Here is a 19,682-nt window from a genome sequence, read left to right as displayed (position 1 = left end):
TATGTAAGAGATCTGTCAAGTAAAGTAAAATTAAAGTAATGTTAGGAAGAAGAGGATCAGAATCCTGAGCCTGCATCCAGGAACAAAATCTTTTCCATTTTCCTGCATAAGATTTTCTAGTGCTAGGACGTCTGGCTTCTAAAATGACATCCATAACCTGCTTGGGTAGGAAAGGAGAAATCAAAGGTCCTGGATTAACCAGGCCGCCAGGTTGAGAGTTCTGACATGAGAGTGTAGAACCTGACCCTGATGTTGGGACAGAAGGTTCGGAGACTGAGGTAAAACCCAAGGGGGCTCCAGGCATAGGTTTTTTAGAGTTGGATACCAAAACTGCCAAGGCCGATTTGGAGCCAGCAAGATTATCATCTTGGGCTTGTCCTGTTTTATCTTCAATAAAACCTGTGGAAGAAGAGGAAGAGGCGGAAAGGCATATCCCGAGAGGTTCCTCCAACTGAATGACAGGGCATCATCCACTTTCCAAGATTCTCTGTGGAAAGTCCTGGTGCAAAAATTCTGTAGTTGATGATTGAGATGGGATGCAAAGAGGTCTATGTGAGGACGTCCCCAGACTGCTGTTATAATCCTGAATATTTTGGTGTCCAGCATCCACTCATGTGGATCCGAAAGGTTTCTGCTCAGACTGTCTGCCAGGAAGTTTTGTTTCCCTGGTAGAAACTGAGTTTGAAGATCCAGATTGCAAGCTAGAGCTGTGTTCCATAGATCCATGGCTAGTCTGCAAAGGGGGTAGGAATGAGATCCCCCTTGCTTGTTTATGTACCACATAACTGTGGTGTTGTCTGTCCGTATTAGTAGTTGTCCTGGTTGTAAAAGATTCCTGAAGGCCAAAAGAGCTTTCTGAATGGCTAACATTTCCTTTAAGTTGATATGCAAGTGCTTGTGATCCTTTGTCCAAAGGCCTTGCAGACAATTGCCCTGAAAATGGGCTCCCCAAGCATAATCCGAGGCATCCGCAGTTAGAATCTGAGTGGCAGGAGGCAGACGGAAGGGTTTCCCTTTGTTTAGAGCACATGCCCTGGACCACCAAAGAAATTCCTTTTGAAGGCAAGGAAGGACAGAGATCAGTATGTCTAAATTGTGGCAATGCTGAGACCATACACTTTTTAGGTACCACTGTATTTTCCTCATGTGTAGTCTTGCATATGGTACGAGAAGGATGCAGGAGGCCATGTAACCCAAAGCCTGCAGGAATTTCCTTGCAGATAGTTGAATTAAAGTTGCCAAGGTTCTGAAAGTTGAAGCCAGCTGTAATTGCTTTTCGGATGTCAGAAATGCCATCTGGGTTGTCGTGTTTAGAAGTGCACCCAGAAAAGTTATCTGTTGTGATGGTGTCAAATTTGACTTTTTTATGTTTACAGAGAATCCCAGGAACTTGAGGAGGTTCTGTACAAATTCTAGATGCTGGAGTAAGACATCCTTGCTGTCTGCCTGAATTAGACAATCATCCAGATAAGGGTAAATTTGAATTCCCTTGAGTCTGCAGTAAGCTACTCCTGGAGCCAGGCATTTGGTGAAGACCCTGGGCGCAGTAGACAATCCAAAGGGCAGCGCAGAGAATTGAAAGTGCCTCGATCCGGCCTTGAACCTGAGGTATTTTCTGCGATCCTGCCTGATGGGAATGTGTAAATATGCCTCCTTTAAATCCAAAGTTACCATCCATGCATCTTTGGACAGCATTGGAAGTAGCTGCTGTAGAGTAAGCATCTTGAATTTTGGAATCTCTAGAAAGGTGTTCAAGACCGACAGATCCAGAATGGGTCTCCATGAGTTTTGCTTCCTTGGGACTAGAAAGAGCCTTGAGTAAAAACCTTTTCCCATCTCTGAAAGTGGAACCAGTTCTATGGCATTCATAGCCAAAAGAGCTTCCACCTGGTTTAAGGCCTCCATCCATTGATGTTTTGGAAGGTCTGGCCATCCGCTTGGCCTTGGCAAGGTATGAAAATGGAATTTGTAACCTCTTAAAACCACATCCAAAACCCACTTGTCTTGGGTTATTTGAGTCCAATTTTGATAAAAAGAGAGAGTTTTCCTCCGAGAGGGGCTTCCAGGCAAGAAGTTCCTGTAGCCCAACAGAGGGAGTCATTGAGTTTGTTTCCTTTGAGTTTGTGACCTGTCCTCTCCTACCCTAGGGGTGGAAGCAGTCCACTGTCTTGGTCTATAAGAAGCTTGTGTTTGAGGCCTTCCTCTGGAGCATCTATATCTACCCCTCTGAGGCCTGTCTGAAGTGGGAAAGGACCAATTTTTTGAAGGCCAATTCCTGCTAAATCTAGGTGGCTGCACTTGTAAGAAATCTTTAACTGTTTACATGGATTTCGCCTTATCCTCCATCTTTTTAATCACCTCTTCAGCTTTTGATCCAAACAAAACATTATGCTGAACAGGAGCATCCACTAATTTAGCCTTTACTTGTTCAGGCAAATTTTGTTCCTTTAGCCATGCATGCCAGAGGCCGCAGCCCTACAAGAAGCCTCCAAGGCATCAAATCCACAGTGTAAACCATGCTTCCCAACTTGTTCAGTGGCATGCAATAAGTCATGTAATTCCTTATCATCTGCACAGGCAGAAATGGAAGTAAGCTTTTGTTTTAAAACAGACAAGAGAAATTGCTGGTATTTTAGCATATGAAACTGACAGTTTAAAGCCCTAATGGACAAAGTAGTAGAAGTGTACACCTTTTTGCCCCATCTTTCTAAGGATTGAGAATCCTTTTCAGTAGGAATGGGATTTTTGGCAGAAGTGGCCTTAACTCCCTTAGGACCCTGAGAAATGGTTTCAGGGTCAGCAGAAGGGTTCTTGTATAAAAACTGATAGGAATCAGGAACCCTGTAATATCTATCAGGCTTAACAGGAGCAGGAGGAAAAGAGTCAGGGGTTAAGTTAGCCTCCGAAAAGGCATCATCCACAATATCCAAAACAGGAGGAATAGCCAGGGGTCTATGTTGGGGAAGAAGAAGAAAATCCCTCAGTCTTTTCTTAGATTCTGGATACTCCTGTCCTTCCCAGTGGAAATGTTCCCTCATTTCATGCAACGTTTCCCCAAAAGAGAAATCCTCAGGGGGAGAAGCTGAAGGAATGGATTCCTCAGCATCAGAATCCTCATAAGGAGGGAAAGAATATTCCTGATCAGAAGAAGAAACTGAGGAAACAGAAGCCTGATCAGAGGAATCATAATAAACATCCTGCCTTGGCCTTTTATCTGGAGGGGGATGTGAACCCCTAATCATAGTAAGTAAATCCTCTGCCATCTTGAGTAACTGTTTCTATGACTTGGGAGCCGGTTCAGAAGAGGACTGTGTTGTAGTCTTTGATTTAAAAGGAGTCTTTGCCTTTGTCTTTGGCTTTGCCTTTATTAGAAGCTGAGTAAGCCTGAAAACCCCTTCGGAAGCCGGTACCTGCACAGCGGCTCCGGACCCATCCGAAGAAGCATTGTCCGAAGGTCCTGCAACAGAAATATTTAAAGGCCTGGTTGGCTCCTCATGAGAGTCCATTTCAGCTGTCGGTTCAGAAATGGCCGACGACAGGGGCTGCAAAAGCGCCTCACTGACGATGGCCGAACTTGAAGCTGGCTCCGCTTGTATGCTATCATCAGATTTGGACCTCGGAGGCCTGTCTTTATCCTTGCGACGTTTGTGAACTCCGGTAGCCAGAACCGTATCTGATGACATTTTGTAGTTAAAGCGTCTACCTGAAGTAATGAAAAGCAAAATCGTACCTTCGCTTAATTGTACGTTGATTGAATCTAGCACAAAACCGACAACTAGCTACGTCGTGGTCAGGGCCTAAGCAAGAAATACAGTAAGAATGAAAATCCTTATGAGGTACTTGCTTCCCACATGAAATACAATTATTAACTTTTTCTGACATCGGAGTGGAGCAAGAAAAAAGTTTCCCCAACGGGGTACTTAGCTTTGAGTGGAGAAGAAAATCTTCGGACTGAAGTAAATCAGAAAAAATTGTCAGGAGTTAGCCGACCAGCACTTGCGAACTGCTATCACCGCACGGCAAGAAAGACTGGAGAAGATGGCGTCGGCTGTCAGGTTTGTACTCCTGGCGCTCTGACGTCAGGGAGCATGTTTGAACAGCCGACGCCGGACCCAGACTTTGGGATTCTGTCCGACCGAGGTCTGCCTGCTGGCAGGGGATAACCCTACAGTCATGACTGCAACAGTGAAACACGATGAACATCATATATCATCCTTGATTCCTCTTTTACTCTCTGTAAGCGTTACTGCCAAAGATTTGTATGTGTCCATGGTTGTTTCACCATGTAACACCACTATGTTACTGTCTTTGCTAATAATAACCATAAGCATTTTTTCTTCACACTGCTAACTTTTGCAGGCTTTCAACTTGTGTAAACATGAAGTTCAGTGCAATGGCTTATAATTTCACTTGTACAGACAAGCACTTAGTATAGTAAAGAATAAATAGCTGAGGAGATGTTTACTTCTGTAAAAAGAAGCAATTCAGTACAGCGTCATAGGATAAGGTGGGCTATGCTAGTACTTGTATAAACAAAAGGGTCAGCATGAAGTTAAAGTAAGTTATGTCGCATAGTGTTAATGCACAATCAGTATATACCTGAAGCAATTTACCGATTATCAAAGCTTGTATCCTTATAACTTTGAAATTCTTTTTGCCAATAGGTTTAAGGAATTCTGGAACACCGGTTGCTTCATTTGTGAAAGGCAATAATTCCAAGTGTAGATGGATGGTTAAGTTTTCCTGTCTGTAAACAGTAAAAACTTAAAAATCTAGATATGCTAGAGTTTCCACTGTGTGAGTCCTTAAACCTCTTGTATTAGAGGCACATGGATTATATGCAAATAACCCTTTAAGGACAAAAAATGTGTCAGCTATATTGCAGTTCTGAATCCAAATGACTTTTGTCTTTTTAAGTCTGTTATGGGCAAATTCAGGCCAATAAAGTCAAACCCCACTAGCTGTGGGCATGCATGTTTCAACGTTCTTATGGCTTCATCAGCACAGCGTAAGTGGACTGTTTAGCTAACCTTTAGAAACACAGGGTTGTTGTACCCAGCTGATGTACATAACCATAAGGGTGTCTGCAAAATATTCCAATTAACAAACTAAAAGAATGAGTAAGAATATCAGAGAGGAAACAAATCAGTAAAAGTTAAAAGAAAAATACAGGGAATTTAGTACAGAAATCATAACATGGCCGACTAAGTTGCTATTTGAATAAACAAGTGATTCAGTGTAGCAAAGTAGAATATAGTCTGCCTTTCACATGTGTATAATTCAGGACACCAGAGTAGTGTGATAAGGTTTTAGCTGTACAAAGAAGTAGTTAAATGTAACAAGGAAGGGAGCACTGTGTTTGGCTTTGAATTTCTCAAGTGCAAAAAAATGATGCAGTGCAACATAACAGAGTGTGGTGGGCTGCAATACAGGAGACTAGTAGGATAGTTAATTAAAACTGACAATATTACAAAGAATGGGGAACTTCATAAACCCACAGCTGACATGGAGAGTTTTGACCTACAGACTTTATAACCAGGAGTCTTCTCACAACTTTTACATCTTGTTTGGTAATTGCCAGATGAAAACTGATTCATACTTGACATATCAGGACTACAAAAATCACATACATTTTAGACATCATAGAGATGCTGCCTGGAAGCTTCATCCAGTATCCATATCAGTATCCTACAACTAACAGTTTGGTGAATGCGTGTGCATTTAATTCAGGCTTCCTACACAACTGTGCAGAGATGTGTGCTTTCCACTACTTCTCCCATTCTACGATCAATCAATTATTATTTAGATCAATCTAAAATGCTTCAAATATTTCAGAGACAAAGGCGAGTTAGTGACCCCGCAATTAAAAGATGCATTTATGCAGTTAATATTCCTTTACAACTCTCCATGTGGGGACTAAAGAGATCGTTTTCATGGATTTACATATTTTCATGAATCAATAACTGTATCATTTGGTTAGTCAATACACACATCCTATCTCTGATCTTCCTCCCATATCCATATCACTATCTACTGCAAGAATAAAACTATATTTCAATACTAGTAAACAAAAACAGCTAAATCTGGGATATTCAAAACTTTACATTCTGATGAGTAATTAACTGACCTACTGGACAAAAATTGACTTGAGTCATTGCCTCACACCTGCCTGTACAGTTTAAAAATCTGGATGGTTAGGAGGTTGTGCTCAGAAGAAAATAAAACAAAAAAATAAGTAAGTAAACAAGCAGTAATATTAGCCTTAACGCCTTCATCCCTTTCGACTGACTCCCACATCAACCCGCTGAGATAGACTTGTTTTTTATTAAAAACAACAAACAAAATGATGCTTTACATATAAACTTTTAGCTTCAACAGGTTTCCAGGCTCTACATTTTCTATTCTCATCAAATGCATCACTATCAGTAGAAAACAAATTTATAAAATTCATCATTAACGAGTCGCTCACTTACTCTTTAGCTTGTGCTCAGGGTTATCATTCTTTTCTGTAGTATTTTTTCTGACATCATCATCCTGTGGCAGTTCACCATAACCTTCTTTAGGAAGCAATAATAATTTCTCTGATGGGACTTCAGATCCTTCATAGGACACAAACAAGACCATACCATTAAATGCTACACATCAAAATCCTACAAAGATAATCTACAACAAAATTCACACACACACACACACACACATATATATATATATATATATATATATATATATATATATATATACAGGCCTAAAGCAGATGCCCTACGCTGACCGCCTTAAAAAACTCCAGCTATACTCTGTCGCATATCGTCTACTCAGAGGCGATCTCTGCTTAACATACAAGGCCATGTCAAACCCAGAGCTGTTGGACATGCTACACTTAAAGAAATCCCAATCCCTCAGAGCTACACGCTCCAGGGATCTAAACCTTGTCATCACAATAAACAAAACATGTTGGAGGGATAGGTTCCTGACCCAGAGACTCCCCAGACTCTGGAATAGATTGCCCATACATGTCAAGCAGAGTGCCTCTTTGGACCTCTTCAACAGGAACCTTGACGATTGGATGGGAGAAAGGAAATTCACCCCAGGGATCACGTCAGTCGCCCTGCTAGACAGGGGTCCAGGAAAGTAAATAATGTGGGAAGAAATAGCCAGGGAATTGTTATGGCTAGGCTTGTATAGGCCCTAGGGCTGATAGCCTAGTACCAACCTATGAACCTATGAACCTATATATATATATATATATATATATATATATATATGTGTGTGTGTATTTTTTTTTTTTTTTACTTTAGAGAATCCAAAACATGCCCTTTTGTGGTTTCCATCCAGCATTTAATACGTTAACAGTACTCTGCTTAGCTTTACATTTTACTAAAGTAAATCTGATCAATGTGATTGAACAGGTGCAGTGTTTGAAGATCTATGCAAGATCCTTGACAGAGGATTATAATTTCATCTACAGGTTTTGAAAACACATCTGTAACATGTTGCAGAATCTCTCTATCAAATGACTGATGAAAAATACGCTAACAATGCAAACTCCAAAGTCACAGTTTTTCTAGAGGAGTCCCATAGGTCTTCATGGTTGGGCTCCATTCTGTTGTATATGTTCATAAAATGAAATTTTGCTGATCTCCAAGAATATAACATAACCCTCCATGCAGATTATTTTATCTAGCATAGGAAAAACAGCAATTACTTCCAAAACGTTTCTAAATATGCCATTCATTGGGCTCTGCTGGCGGTTTCTAGCCCATATAACTCTGGATAACACTAAAAACACAACTACTATAATATTTGGGATACTATGTTGCCTTTCAAACAGAAAACCATCACATCTTATAGGTCTAGGGAAGAAAATCTCCTCTGCACAAAGTTATAAATACCAACATGTACGCCATGGCCAAAATATCTCTTCACCCATCCTATAGAAACAACTATCACAAAAGTCCTTAACAGCCTAACATTTGCATAGTAACTTGATAGCCACCTTTCCCACAAAGCACAAAAAGCCATAATAAAATGTATGCTTGTACTAAAACTTGAATGTGCTTTGCTAGTTATCACACTTGGAAATAGCCCCACTAACACACTACTCCAGAAAGCCCAATAAAGACTGCGCTACTGACCAGTGCAATATCCTACCACTTACAGAAAAGGCCATTGTTGTTAACACGTTTTATATCATCATTAACAATAGCTTTCAATCTGTCATTACCAAGTTAAGCCAGAACAGCTGAAATTCCATGCACACTTCAGACCCCCCCAACTCTGGCCACATTCAAAATATCAGTACCATACTACCGGAGCACAATCAATCCTCCAGTGAATAGCATGGTTTCCTCCAAATGACTGTTCACAGTTTTCTTTACCTTATTATTCACTCAGTGAACATCCTTGTACTTCCGTTCTAAAATTATTTCCACAGATTTAAGGACCTCTTCCACCCTCCCCACACCTAGTATTTTATAGTCCCTCTCAGCTCCTTTCCTCCAATTCACCCAACTCCCATCACCTCAAAACTTCACTATATTATTAACTAGTATACATTTGCAAACAGATATAGGCAGCCTTCAGCCAACTGCTAATCAATGTAAAATAAAGTTTGTATATACTGTCTTCTGTACATTATCCACTTTGTAAGTATATTTGCATGCTTTTTGTCATGATTATAAAAGGCCATACTGAAATACAGCTAAAAACACCAGGTTGACCAATTCGTATAACATGGTTAAAAATAAAACACAGAGCTCTTGGGACATGAATAATTATTATGCACACACTACAGCCTTCTTTGATGAAGGAGAACATATTGTCCAAGTCTGTAACTAGGACTATGTACTGTCATTCAGACTCATCTCATGTTCTGGTTCTTAAGGAATTATTACAATGTCTGTTTTAATCAATGAAATAGTTAATTAAAAGAAGTGGAATTTTATGTTTTTTACTGTTTTCATCTAAATTAAGTATATGTAACATCTAAATTTTCTATTTTTTTTTTTAACATGACATTACACATTTGTTCACAAACTACTTATTTCTAGTCAACTGAGTAATCCCCGAGTGGATTTAACAAGTTTTCCATTAAACCACAAGTGTTACTCCTCAATTTTTGAAGAATGCATTCAAAACTAGGTCACAGTTTATTTATTTATTTCACATTTGTTAACCAGACTAGTCCAAATGAGTTTGCAAACAAACCCATTTTCAGTGGAGACCCGAGTAGAAAAGAGTTTCAGCAAACAAAAGCAAAGAAAAAATACAGGACAAAAACTATTAAAAGTAACAGTGCAAATACGAAATTATAAAGAGAAAAAAAACAAAAGACAAAATTATGAACATTAAGGGTTGCACTGATAACAGTGGCCTAAATTTACTACATATAAGAGTAAAAGCAAAAAGATTATCGTTGTTCAAAAGAAGGAAGATGTGCAGACATTGATAGGAAGTGGGGGGGGGGTAAATAGTGTGGAGAATGGGAGGGGGGAGAGAAAAGGAGGGGGCTACAGTAGTAGAGCAGAGGGTTTAGGAGGTTAGTTTAAGCTGAATACTAACAGAGAAAGAAAGTTAGGAGATGCAAGAGGGTATACAGTAGGACAGACTAAGACTACGTGTGGTCAAGCCAACGACACAATTTCAAGTTTAGTAGATGGGATTTAAGCTCCTTTTTAAAAAAAGGAAAGGAAATGGATCTAATATGGAGAGGCAGTTTGTTCTAATTTAGTGATAAAGTGTGCTTGTAAAGTTTTCCAATATTCCTTTTGGGTTTGTAAACTGAGAGAAGATGCAAATATTTTTGTTTTAACAGGATTAATCGACGTATTCTTGGTAGTGTACCTTTTTCATTATAATTTACAAACTGAATAAGTAGCTGTAAATATGCATAAATCAGCAGACTATTTAACATCTCAGGAATATATCAGAACTTCTTATTTGTTTGGAAGGTCATATGCTCTATATATCAGATGCAGATGTGGAGAAACTCAGAATTGGTCACAGGAGTGAGTGTGCATGCAAGTGTGTGGTGTGAAAGAACTACCACAGCAGGGCTAGCCACCTGCTGTTGTGAACCTTGGCTCTAGATGACTGTCACTGCTGAAGTGACACCCTGATCCCATATGCAAAAACGGGGAAAGGAGGTTGTGAATGGATGGATGAACCCCATTCTTAGAGATTTAGTATTATGGTAAGTATGCAACTATAATTTCTGACAAGAGTGGGTCCACGCGTTCTTCTTACTGACAGCACCATCCGGAGAAAGTATCCTTCTTAACAGCATTGGTAGACTTACATCTGAAAACAAGATCCAGGTAATGTTTTGCAAAGAAAACACACCCTGAATGTTGATCCTACAGTCAAGGATTTGAAAATATATGCTGACAGTGAACTGTCCATTGATCATCACATATCCACTACTGTAAGGAAGTCCTTTTTCATTGCACAGTTTATATCTAAGGATATGGCATCCATGTAAAGTGATGTAATCATTCCACTGTACTCAGCTCTAATTAGGCTGATCAGTGAATGTAATTCCACTTTCAGTATGGACCTGTCCAAACACTTGGCACACCCAGGATGACCACAATGCCATCTCACATAGAAAAAGAGCCTAAATCATAAAAACTATGAAAACTGTCTTTAAGCTTTGTCTCTCTTCTCAGTAACATACAGTCTACAAAAAAATGAACTCTGTTTCAAATAAAGACTTTCAACAGACCTTATCCCATCAGACATACAACACACTGGTGTAAACACCTGATCAAGGAATCCAAGACTTTTTCAGAACATAAACAGGACATGTTGGAGGGATAGATATGTATCAGAGGGGTCTATTTTAAATCAGCAAATGCTTAAAAAAGTGGACACTGATTTATTGACCCTCTTTAAGCAACAGCTGAAAATCCCAAACACTCAGAACAGCGATTTTCTTTCCAGGAAAAAAAAATTGCTGGGCTGCTTTCAGGACTTCGCCATTTCCTCCATTGTGGTGTGATCTCGGAGTTGGTATATTTAAGTGGGGGGGGGGTGTGGGGGGCCTGCCAAATCAAGGGTTGTGGGGTGCGAAGCCCTCCACTTTATTTACTGTTTTGAGTGTTCAGGATTTTAAGCTTTCGCTTAAAGAGGGTCGACAAATCAGCATTCGCATTTTTAAGCATTCGCTGATTTAACGTAGACCCTATCAGAGACAATAATACTTCTATGGAACAGTCTTCAACTAAGCATAAAAGTCCTTTTCTTACTGTATTCTAATGGAATCTGGATGAATAGATGTGAAACTCTAAATTCATGCCTGACTTAGGGTTGCCACCTTTTCAGATGGCCAAAGTGGGACAATTGTGGAACAAACATCAGATTTTGCAGGCCAAAACATACCCACAGCCAGTACAAGGGACAGAACTTCACTTTTTTGCCTAAATAAAAGCTTATTCTTGTAGCATTTTAGTTGCTTATTCTGTTTCTTATAACATTTAGGTGTTTCAGATACAGAATAACTGTTTTATGCAACTATTACATAAAATATAGGAAATCATTTTGCCCTAATATTTCAGGACAGTTGCCATTCTTACAATATTTTTGCAGGACACAACTACCCAAAGAGGGGCTGTCCGTCGCAAAGTGGGACAGGTGGTAACTCTAGCCTGACTTAGTACCAACGTCCCTTATGGAAAGGGGCAAAATATCCTTGTCCCATCTGTCTCTGGGTTATTCATAATTCAAAAATAAGAGTAAAAAGCTACCACAAGAATGTAGCTCTGGGCTTCGTAAGATCCTCACTGACCAACAGCCTAGATCACACAGCCATTGTGAAAAACACAAATATCCTCAAGGGCTGCGTTTCTGAAGAGGTCTTCTAAGTTAGCTAAGGTTTCTAAAGAAATGTGGCTTATTTCACTTCTAAAAATGACTTTTTATACTTAATGGAATTTATACAATTTATAAAAATCTAACCAGCAAGAGTAAGTTCAGAAAATTTAAGGCCTAGAAACTTGGAGGAAATGATAAACATGTTTACACAAGGGCTTGGCTCTATCCTCATAACATCTCAACTGGTGTTAAACATTCATGCAATGTAGCAAGTAATCCTCATGCCTGGAGGAGACTGGAAGGAATGCATACAGCTGATGTAATAGTTCAACTCAGTCACTACTTTAGGCAGGAAGACAGCATTTGTTTCAAGATAAATTCATGCTCTGTGAAAAAACATACAGAGGAGGATAATAAGAAATGCATAAAATTCAGTAATTCTTCTGGCTGATGTAATGGTTACAAGAAAAGCACATTTTAAGTAAGGTATTTTATGTGTACTATGAATCAGCTGGCTCAAAGGGAACTGGGACCTATTCTTTCTAGAATAAAGTACAAGTCCCAAGCATGTACTGGATCTCATAGCAGAGACCTTTAGAAGAAAGTACCCTTACGAAAATCTTTGCAAAATTTAAACAAAACAAAGGCTTCTCCAAACACTGAGGCAAAAGCAGAGGAAGCCATACCTGCTGCGGCCAACAGAGATCAAACAGGGTGACTTTGGCCTTGTGGTATGCTGCCTGTTGGACAAGTCTTCTCAGAGAAAGTGGGAGAAAAAGTGTATGGGAGCCCAAGAGGTCACTTATAAGTTAAAACATCCTCTGAGGGTTAATTGGAGATGGAATAAGGGAGGAGATGTCACTGCAGTTCATGTTTGTCAGGAAGGCAGAAAAGTCTTAACAAGGTTTTGACAATTTTTGGAAAACCTTCCATGTCACAGAGGTGCTGAGGGACCACTCATCGGGTAGCAGTATGTAATTGTTCAGCTTGACAACCAAGGAACTGGTTTTCTCAGGGATATAGATGGCAGCAAGAAAACAGTTGCTGAACATCATCTGTTCCATCAGTGTCATGGTTTTCCATCACTGCAGTAGGATCAGACTTTGCTGGATTGTCTATATGGTTAGAACCCCTACTGGAAGGAACTCCTCTAAATGTTTAAGGGGTCGACATGACTGTTTTCTAGTATGTTGATAAAAAGGAAAGATTATTATGAATGTCAGACAACATGAACTCTTCTCCTGTTGAAATGTCTACCACCTCTAGAATTCCTCGTCTGTGGTGACTGCGTTCATGCAAAAGAAGAAGTGGGAGGGGACTGAATAGGCAGTTATTGCTGGGGTCCATTCACCACATTAAAAGATATTTACCCTGAGGCCTGACAGATGCACATCCGTTGCCCTAAAAGATCTGCATTTTGTAGCCACTGGATCCAAAGGGTCATCTAGAGCACTTTCACATGGAATTTATCATGAGGAATCATGGGAGAAACTTAGCACTTTGAGAAAGAAGCAAGCTGTGGTTGTGGAAGATATGTGAAAAGCGGAAACTGTTGTTTAAAAAGCCTGAATTCTGTCTTTGTGGAGACTTACAATGCAAAAGTCTGTGCCCACACTGCAGCCTAAAAATGAACAGCATGAAGGTTGTAGCTAGGACTGAGACAGATTCAATAGTATTCCCAGAAACTGAACAGGCCAATCACAGACTCCCTAACTGACAGACATTATTTACAGAGGAGATTGCTAGCAGCCAGTTGTACAGCTATGGAAACACTTTGTTGATTGGTAGAGTCAAGTGCAGTACAACCACAGATGTGTACATTGTAGAACAGTGTGTGTGATGTACCTTTAAGAAGCATTTAAGTCAGTGGGCATGTGCATATAAGTACTGAGCATGTGCAAACAAGAGTGCCATTTTGAGGGAGAAGCCAGAATGAAAGCATGCATGTGTGTAGTTGTCAGTCAGTTAGCTAGTTTGTTTAAGTTTAATGTTCCTGCTATCCATCCGGATGTGTCTGTATGCAATAAACTACTTAAAACTCATTACAGCCAAGTGCGCCTCCAGGCATTTCTGCAGTTACCTCCTACTGTGCCTCTAGCCATCAAACACTGCTTGTTCACATTTGAATTAATAATTCCAAAACCATACTACATACAATGTATCAGAATATTTTATCTAGAAGCATACATGATGACAAACACAACTGTATCCATATTTGACCTAGGTACATGAGTATTTGTTAGAAGTATAAGGTGATAACTTCATTTTTAAAGGCTCAAGCCACACCCACTGGGAGTTAAAGGTATGCACTGAAAAGAGCTGTACTGGAAGGAATGAGTTAAATGAAAACCCGAGCCTCTTCATCATATTCGTATATACAGGAAGACTGACATGGTGTCAGAATAGGATCTGGAGGTAAAACAATGAGGCAACTGGTTAGAAATGGAGGAATATACAAAAGTGGATCATCCCTACAGCTCATGCAACGCGCAAACATGTCAGAAAGAAATTCCAGGTACTAAAACTTGCTTAAATGATTTTTCTCACCATGAATATAAAATGAAGCACTCAGAATGCTCAAAACGAATTTCTAATTGAACAAAATGCCCAAAACTTCATAATATTGGTAAAAATATTCAACATAATTATGAAAATGTTTGAAACAATATCTGAATCTCCTAAAATGTATGCCAAAAATATGGTTGTTTTCCCTTTTTTAATGTACTACATTTTCACATTAACTAAAGCTGTTCAAAATATCTGAAGTGTGCAGAGTGTTGGCAGTGTGTGCAGTATTATAGTACAGTCATTTTACAAAGTACAGTAATTTCAAAAAATATTTTGTAGAGTACTGTCTTTCAAAGAGTTTACTGTGCATTTGAATATTATTACAAGTACCTAGTGTGTGTACATGTTCTTACATAATTACAAGGGCCAAGATTATATTGTGTTTTACTATAACTTGTGGGCATGGCAGAAGGATTTCACAGACATGCACCACTTGTGCTTGATAACAATACTGTAAAAATGGAGAGTGTTTGAGCAGGAATATGATATATTCATACAGGCTGCTTTTTCTGAGAAACACACATGTACAAAGGCATTTATTCTGCTTAATTTAACTGGGCCAGAAGCCGCTGAGTCATTTGTGTATGCACTTGCTGTGTTTGCAAGGGAGGGGGAAGACCACCATATTGTGGTACCGGCTGAAACGTAGGAAGACACTGAATGTCTATAACGTAAATTTAGAGAAATGTGCAACCCCCAAATGAATATTACAATGGAAGGACATTAATTTTACAGAAGAGCTCAAAAGCCTGGTGAAACACTTCAGCATATAAAACCGACTTGAGAAATAAAGCTAAAATGTGCAGATTTGTTTTTTGAGGGATGAGTTGATAAAAGATAGGCTTGTGTGTGGTATTAATAATGACACAGTGAGAAAGATTTTGTTTTGAGACAGTGATTTAACATTGAATAAGGCCATAGACATTTGTCAGATATACAAGCTTACAGAAAGGCACACAAGTATGCTTAGAAATGAGAAAGCAAGCTTTCCACTACCTGCTGCAGCTAATGTTGATAGCATGCAGCATGAGGTTAAAAGACACATGCCTAAGCATGTGGCAGCCACAGCCTTAGCTCCAGTAAAACCCAGCGCACACTCAGTAAAATCAAAAAGGTTCATGGTTACCTCCAATTCTAATACCAACTATAAACCAATGAAGGTAGCTGCAGTACCAAATTTTATTGCCAACTACCATAACTGTGGTGGAAATCATGAACCCAAATAAGAAAAATGTTTAGCTTTTAGTTAGAAAGTTCATTCTTGCAATAAGAACCATTTCAAAAGGGTTTGTAAATCAATTAAGGCACATTCTTTTATTAAAAGAGAGCACACAAAGAGGCAAGTTGATCAATTAGAAACATGCAACCCTACTTTTTATGATGACAGTTTGTCTGTGCTTGTGAAACAGTCAATGCAGTAGATCTGTGGGCAAAGAATGACATCTGTTGTACTATTCAGATAAATGGGAGACCCGCAGAGCTCAGAGTAGATACTGACTCAAAGTGCAAAGTTATGTCAGTAGAAACACTTGCTAGAGTAAAAGCTGCAGAACAACTTGATTTGGCAAAGTGTGTGAAGCTTTTTGCTTATGATGCTGAAGAAATTCAAACTGTAGGCTCAGTAGTGCTTTCATGTTACTCTGCTGGGAACAGCTATGACTTGCAGTTTTACATAATCAAGAGACAAGTGCAGTCATTATTAGGCCTCAGAGACAGTTTAAAATGGGACTGCTTTCATTTAACAAAGAAGTCTACCATGCAAGCTTGAATGACAACAGCACAAATTTCACCCAAACTATTTTTTCTGAGTATGCTATTTTTATAGACAACTACTGGTTTCCAGGTGTGGGACAAAGTATTGCTAAAAAAAAATGAGATTTTATTCTCAATTTTATTCTCAGTAATTATAAAGGCACTTTAAGTATAGACAGTGATTTTAATTGTATACTGGAAGATACTTTTACCAGCAATGCGAGGAAACTAAGATTAACATCCACTGCAAAAGCTCTTATAAAATGGAAATAATTTCTTAATGTAAAAGATATGCTTAATATGAAAGACCCTAGTTCATTCTTGTTTCTCATCATAATTGTAAGTATGGTACACAGACAAGGATTGATAAAATACTAGTTTTTTCAGAATTAATTTCTAATTTTAAAATCATTCCTTGTCCTATTTCTGATCATAACGCCCTTATTTTAAAACTTCAAACTAACTTTAAACTATTTTTTAACTAGAATTCCAGCTTATGTACGTAAACCCAAGGAATTTAAATTTTGATTAATCTCTGAATATTTTTTTTTTTTTGGAATCCAACAACACCCCTGATATTAATAGTCATGATCTTGGATTCATTAAAGGAATATAATTCAGGATGGCAAAGCGTCCAATCATAACTCCTAGTAGTCAAAACTAGATTTTCTAAACATAATAGGTCCGACACAAAAGAAATAGAAACATCAAACAGTATTTTGAAGTATTATCTCATAAAACAAGTCTTGCTCTGGTAAGATTAAAAATAATCTTTTACTAAATTGCAATCAAATATTACTACTATATTAGAAGTTTGACAAGAAAGAAATAAGAAAAATGCCACAGATGTTGGAGATATATCTGATGCCTTCAGATTTCATTACACATCTCAAAATCAAAACTCTGTTTCTTATATTAAAACCTCAATATTAAATCTTAATTCTGTTAATATTAAGAACATCCTGTCAAAATTAAAAGTTGATTTATATAAACATTTTTTTATAAAGGAATTACAGATAAAATCAACAATTCAACATCTAACAAAACCTCAGGTCTGGATGGAATAATAACAGAAATTTATAAAGTGTTCCTCCCTCTATTTTATCATTCTTTTCCTAAAATTTTAACTGTGATCCAATCTCAGGAAAAAAAATTCAACCTTTCTGGAAATGTTCACTAATTGCTCGTATATTGAAAGAAAAGAAAATGCCACAAATGTGTTCTTCTTATAGACCTATCTCACTTTTAAATAATGATAACATTTATATGTCTATTATTACAGACAGAATAAAAAATCTATAGCCCAAATAATTAATTCTTATCAAACAGGTTTTGTATATCAAAGACAAACCCATGATAACATCAAATGTATATCAACTCTTAGAGATTTTTGAGCAGAAGAAATGAAGAAGCTTTACTAATTAGTTTAGACATTGAAAAAGCTTTTTGATTCCTTGAATTGGAATTACCTATTTGAAATTTTAGAACTACTCGATTTTTCTGAAGCTTTCATTTAACTTTTACAAAATATTTCTAATAACATACTTCTTTAATTAAAGGGACTAAAAAGGTTGACCACTTGCCCTAATTCTGTTTGTTTTTGCTATTTAAGTATTTGCTATTTTAATTTGAACATATTCAAATATTATTGGCATAGATATTTTTAAATAAATTTCCCCCAAAATTATTTTATTTGTAGATGTTTTATTACCTCTTCTAAATTCAAGATCAACACTTGCTGAAAGAATGTAATTGTAGATATTAGTTCAATCTATTTCTGGTCTTCATTTTAATCAATCCAAATCTAAATTTTTAATATTGAATAGAAAAAAAAAATTCAAATACATAAAAAGCATATTATTGGAAATTAAGTCTGTTCTCTAGAAAACGTGGGTATTACACTTCTGATATGTTTAGATGAAATAAGCGTTAATTATGATACAATCATAAATACAATAAAGAATCTTATTTCTAAATGGAATAACATTATTTCCTTTGAAGACAGACTTGAATTGATAAACAAGATTATTTTAACTAAAATGTTATACATAATACAAGCCCTATCTCTGGCACCCAGTAATCATCAGATTAGTGAAATAAACTACTAAAATTTCTTTGGTTGACTAATAAATGTAGAATAGCCTTTTATCATCTTATCAGAGCATGGGATCTTGGAGGATTTAAATTTCCAGACACTGATTAATCTTTAAAATGATATTACAATGGATTGATCCTAATTATGACTTTAACTGGAAAACTTTTCATTTAACTCTTCTGAGAAATGACAAAGACATATTAGGTAATAATAAATCAATTAATCAAGTCAATTTCTTCTGGCATTAACTTTGTAATTACATACAATATAACATTTCCCCTCCTACAAATTCTAACTATTTAAGTATTATTTTAAGACTTTGAAAATATAAACTTTTCTAAATTAGACATCAAAATCTGGTTTGAAACTGTAGTTCATTTTAGCATCCCCAGAAACATCACACAGTCATATTTTTATTAATTGGGAGTCTAAGAATTTTGTTTGTTGGCAACATTGTTTTAAAGATCTCCAAGTAAAGGATTCTCAACAACTTATTATAGAGTTTAATTTGGATCCCCAGGATCTGCTATTAATACAAAATGTGAGAACACAGACTCAAGAATTGTATTTTTTCTCACTCAAAATTTAAAGAACATCATAAATTAATACAGCTTTTTCAAGAAGTTGTATACAAAAATATAAAACTGACAATTTAATTTAAAAACTTTACAAAATTTGAATAAAATATAAAATAAATGCTAAATTCTGGAATCATATTACATTAGGTCATTCTTCTTATTTCACCTCTGAAGACAAATCTCAATTATCATCTATTAAACACACCCCTTGGTCTCAATATTGGCACATGGAAAATTTTATATAGAGCCTTTTAACACCTTTATAATGACAAAATGGTTAAATTTATTGGTAATAACAATATACTCTGTCGGAGATGTTTGAAAGTATGTAATGTTGACTGGTTGCATGTCTTTTATGATTGTCCTTCTCTAAATTCATTTTGATGTAATATATATGATTTCTTGAAAGCTTTACTTTCAGATACTTTCTCTTTATCCAAGTTTTTAATTTTATTTAATATAAATTATATTTTTGATATAAACTACAATAATCTTTTTCATCTATGGACTATCTTTGAAATTGCAAAGAAAAATGTTACTAAAGAATGGAAATAAACACCAGATCACCATAGTTTTAGTCTTTTTATCCTTCTTAAAAGAAGTAGCCTTCAGAGAGTAAAACAAATAATTAATCACAAGCCATTTACCAAGAATTCTTGGTCAAAAGTGATAACTCTTACTAACTTTTATCAACAGAATCGCATCCCAGATGTCTAAAGAATTAAAGTAAAAAATGATAAGTGATAGAAGGAAAAATGTCTTGGCAAAGCATTAGTAATTTCATTTTTTGAATTCAGCCTTTGTATACATTGTACATAGGTTGTTTTTGTTTATTCTTTGTAAAGGTATCATGCTTAATATCATTATTGTTTTTTTTTACA

The 19,682-nt window shown here is 37.1% G+C and overlaps 1 protein-coding gene across 3 annotated transcripts in view; it reads right to left on the bottom strand.

Annotated features, from left to right (window-relative positions):
* The window catches only part of LOC122813941 (zinc finger protein 883-like), a 145,421-nt gene that overhangs the window by 54,841 nt on the left and 70,898 nt on the right, over positions 1 to 19,682 (bottom strand). For all 3 annotated transcript variants that reach the window (XM_044086484.1, XM_044086485.1, XM_044086486.1), the window contains one exon: positions 6,474 to 6,599. In XM_044086484.1, coding sequence (XP_043942419.1) covers positions 6,474 to 6,599 — 126 coding nt within the window. The remainder of the gene's footprint in view (positions 1 to 6,473; positions 6,600 to 19,682) is intronic.

Source organism: Protopterus annectens, chromosome 10.part0 (genome assembly GCF_019279795.1).
Source record: "Protopterus annectens isolate FY-2018-M chromosome 10.part0, PAN1.0, whole genome shotgun sequence".
Lineage (NCBI taxonomy): Eukaryota > Metazoa > Chordata > Ceratodontiformes > Protopteridae > Protopterus > Protopterus annectens.
This window is presented reverse-complemented; position numbering and strand designations above follow the sequence as displayed.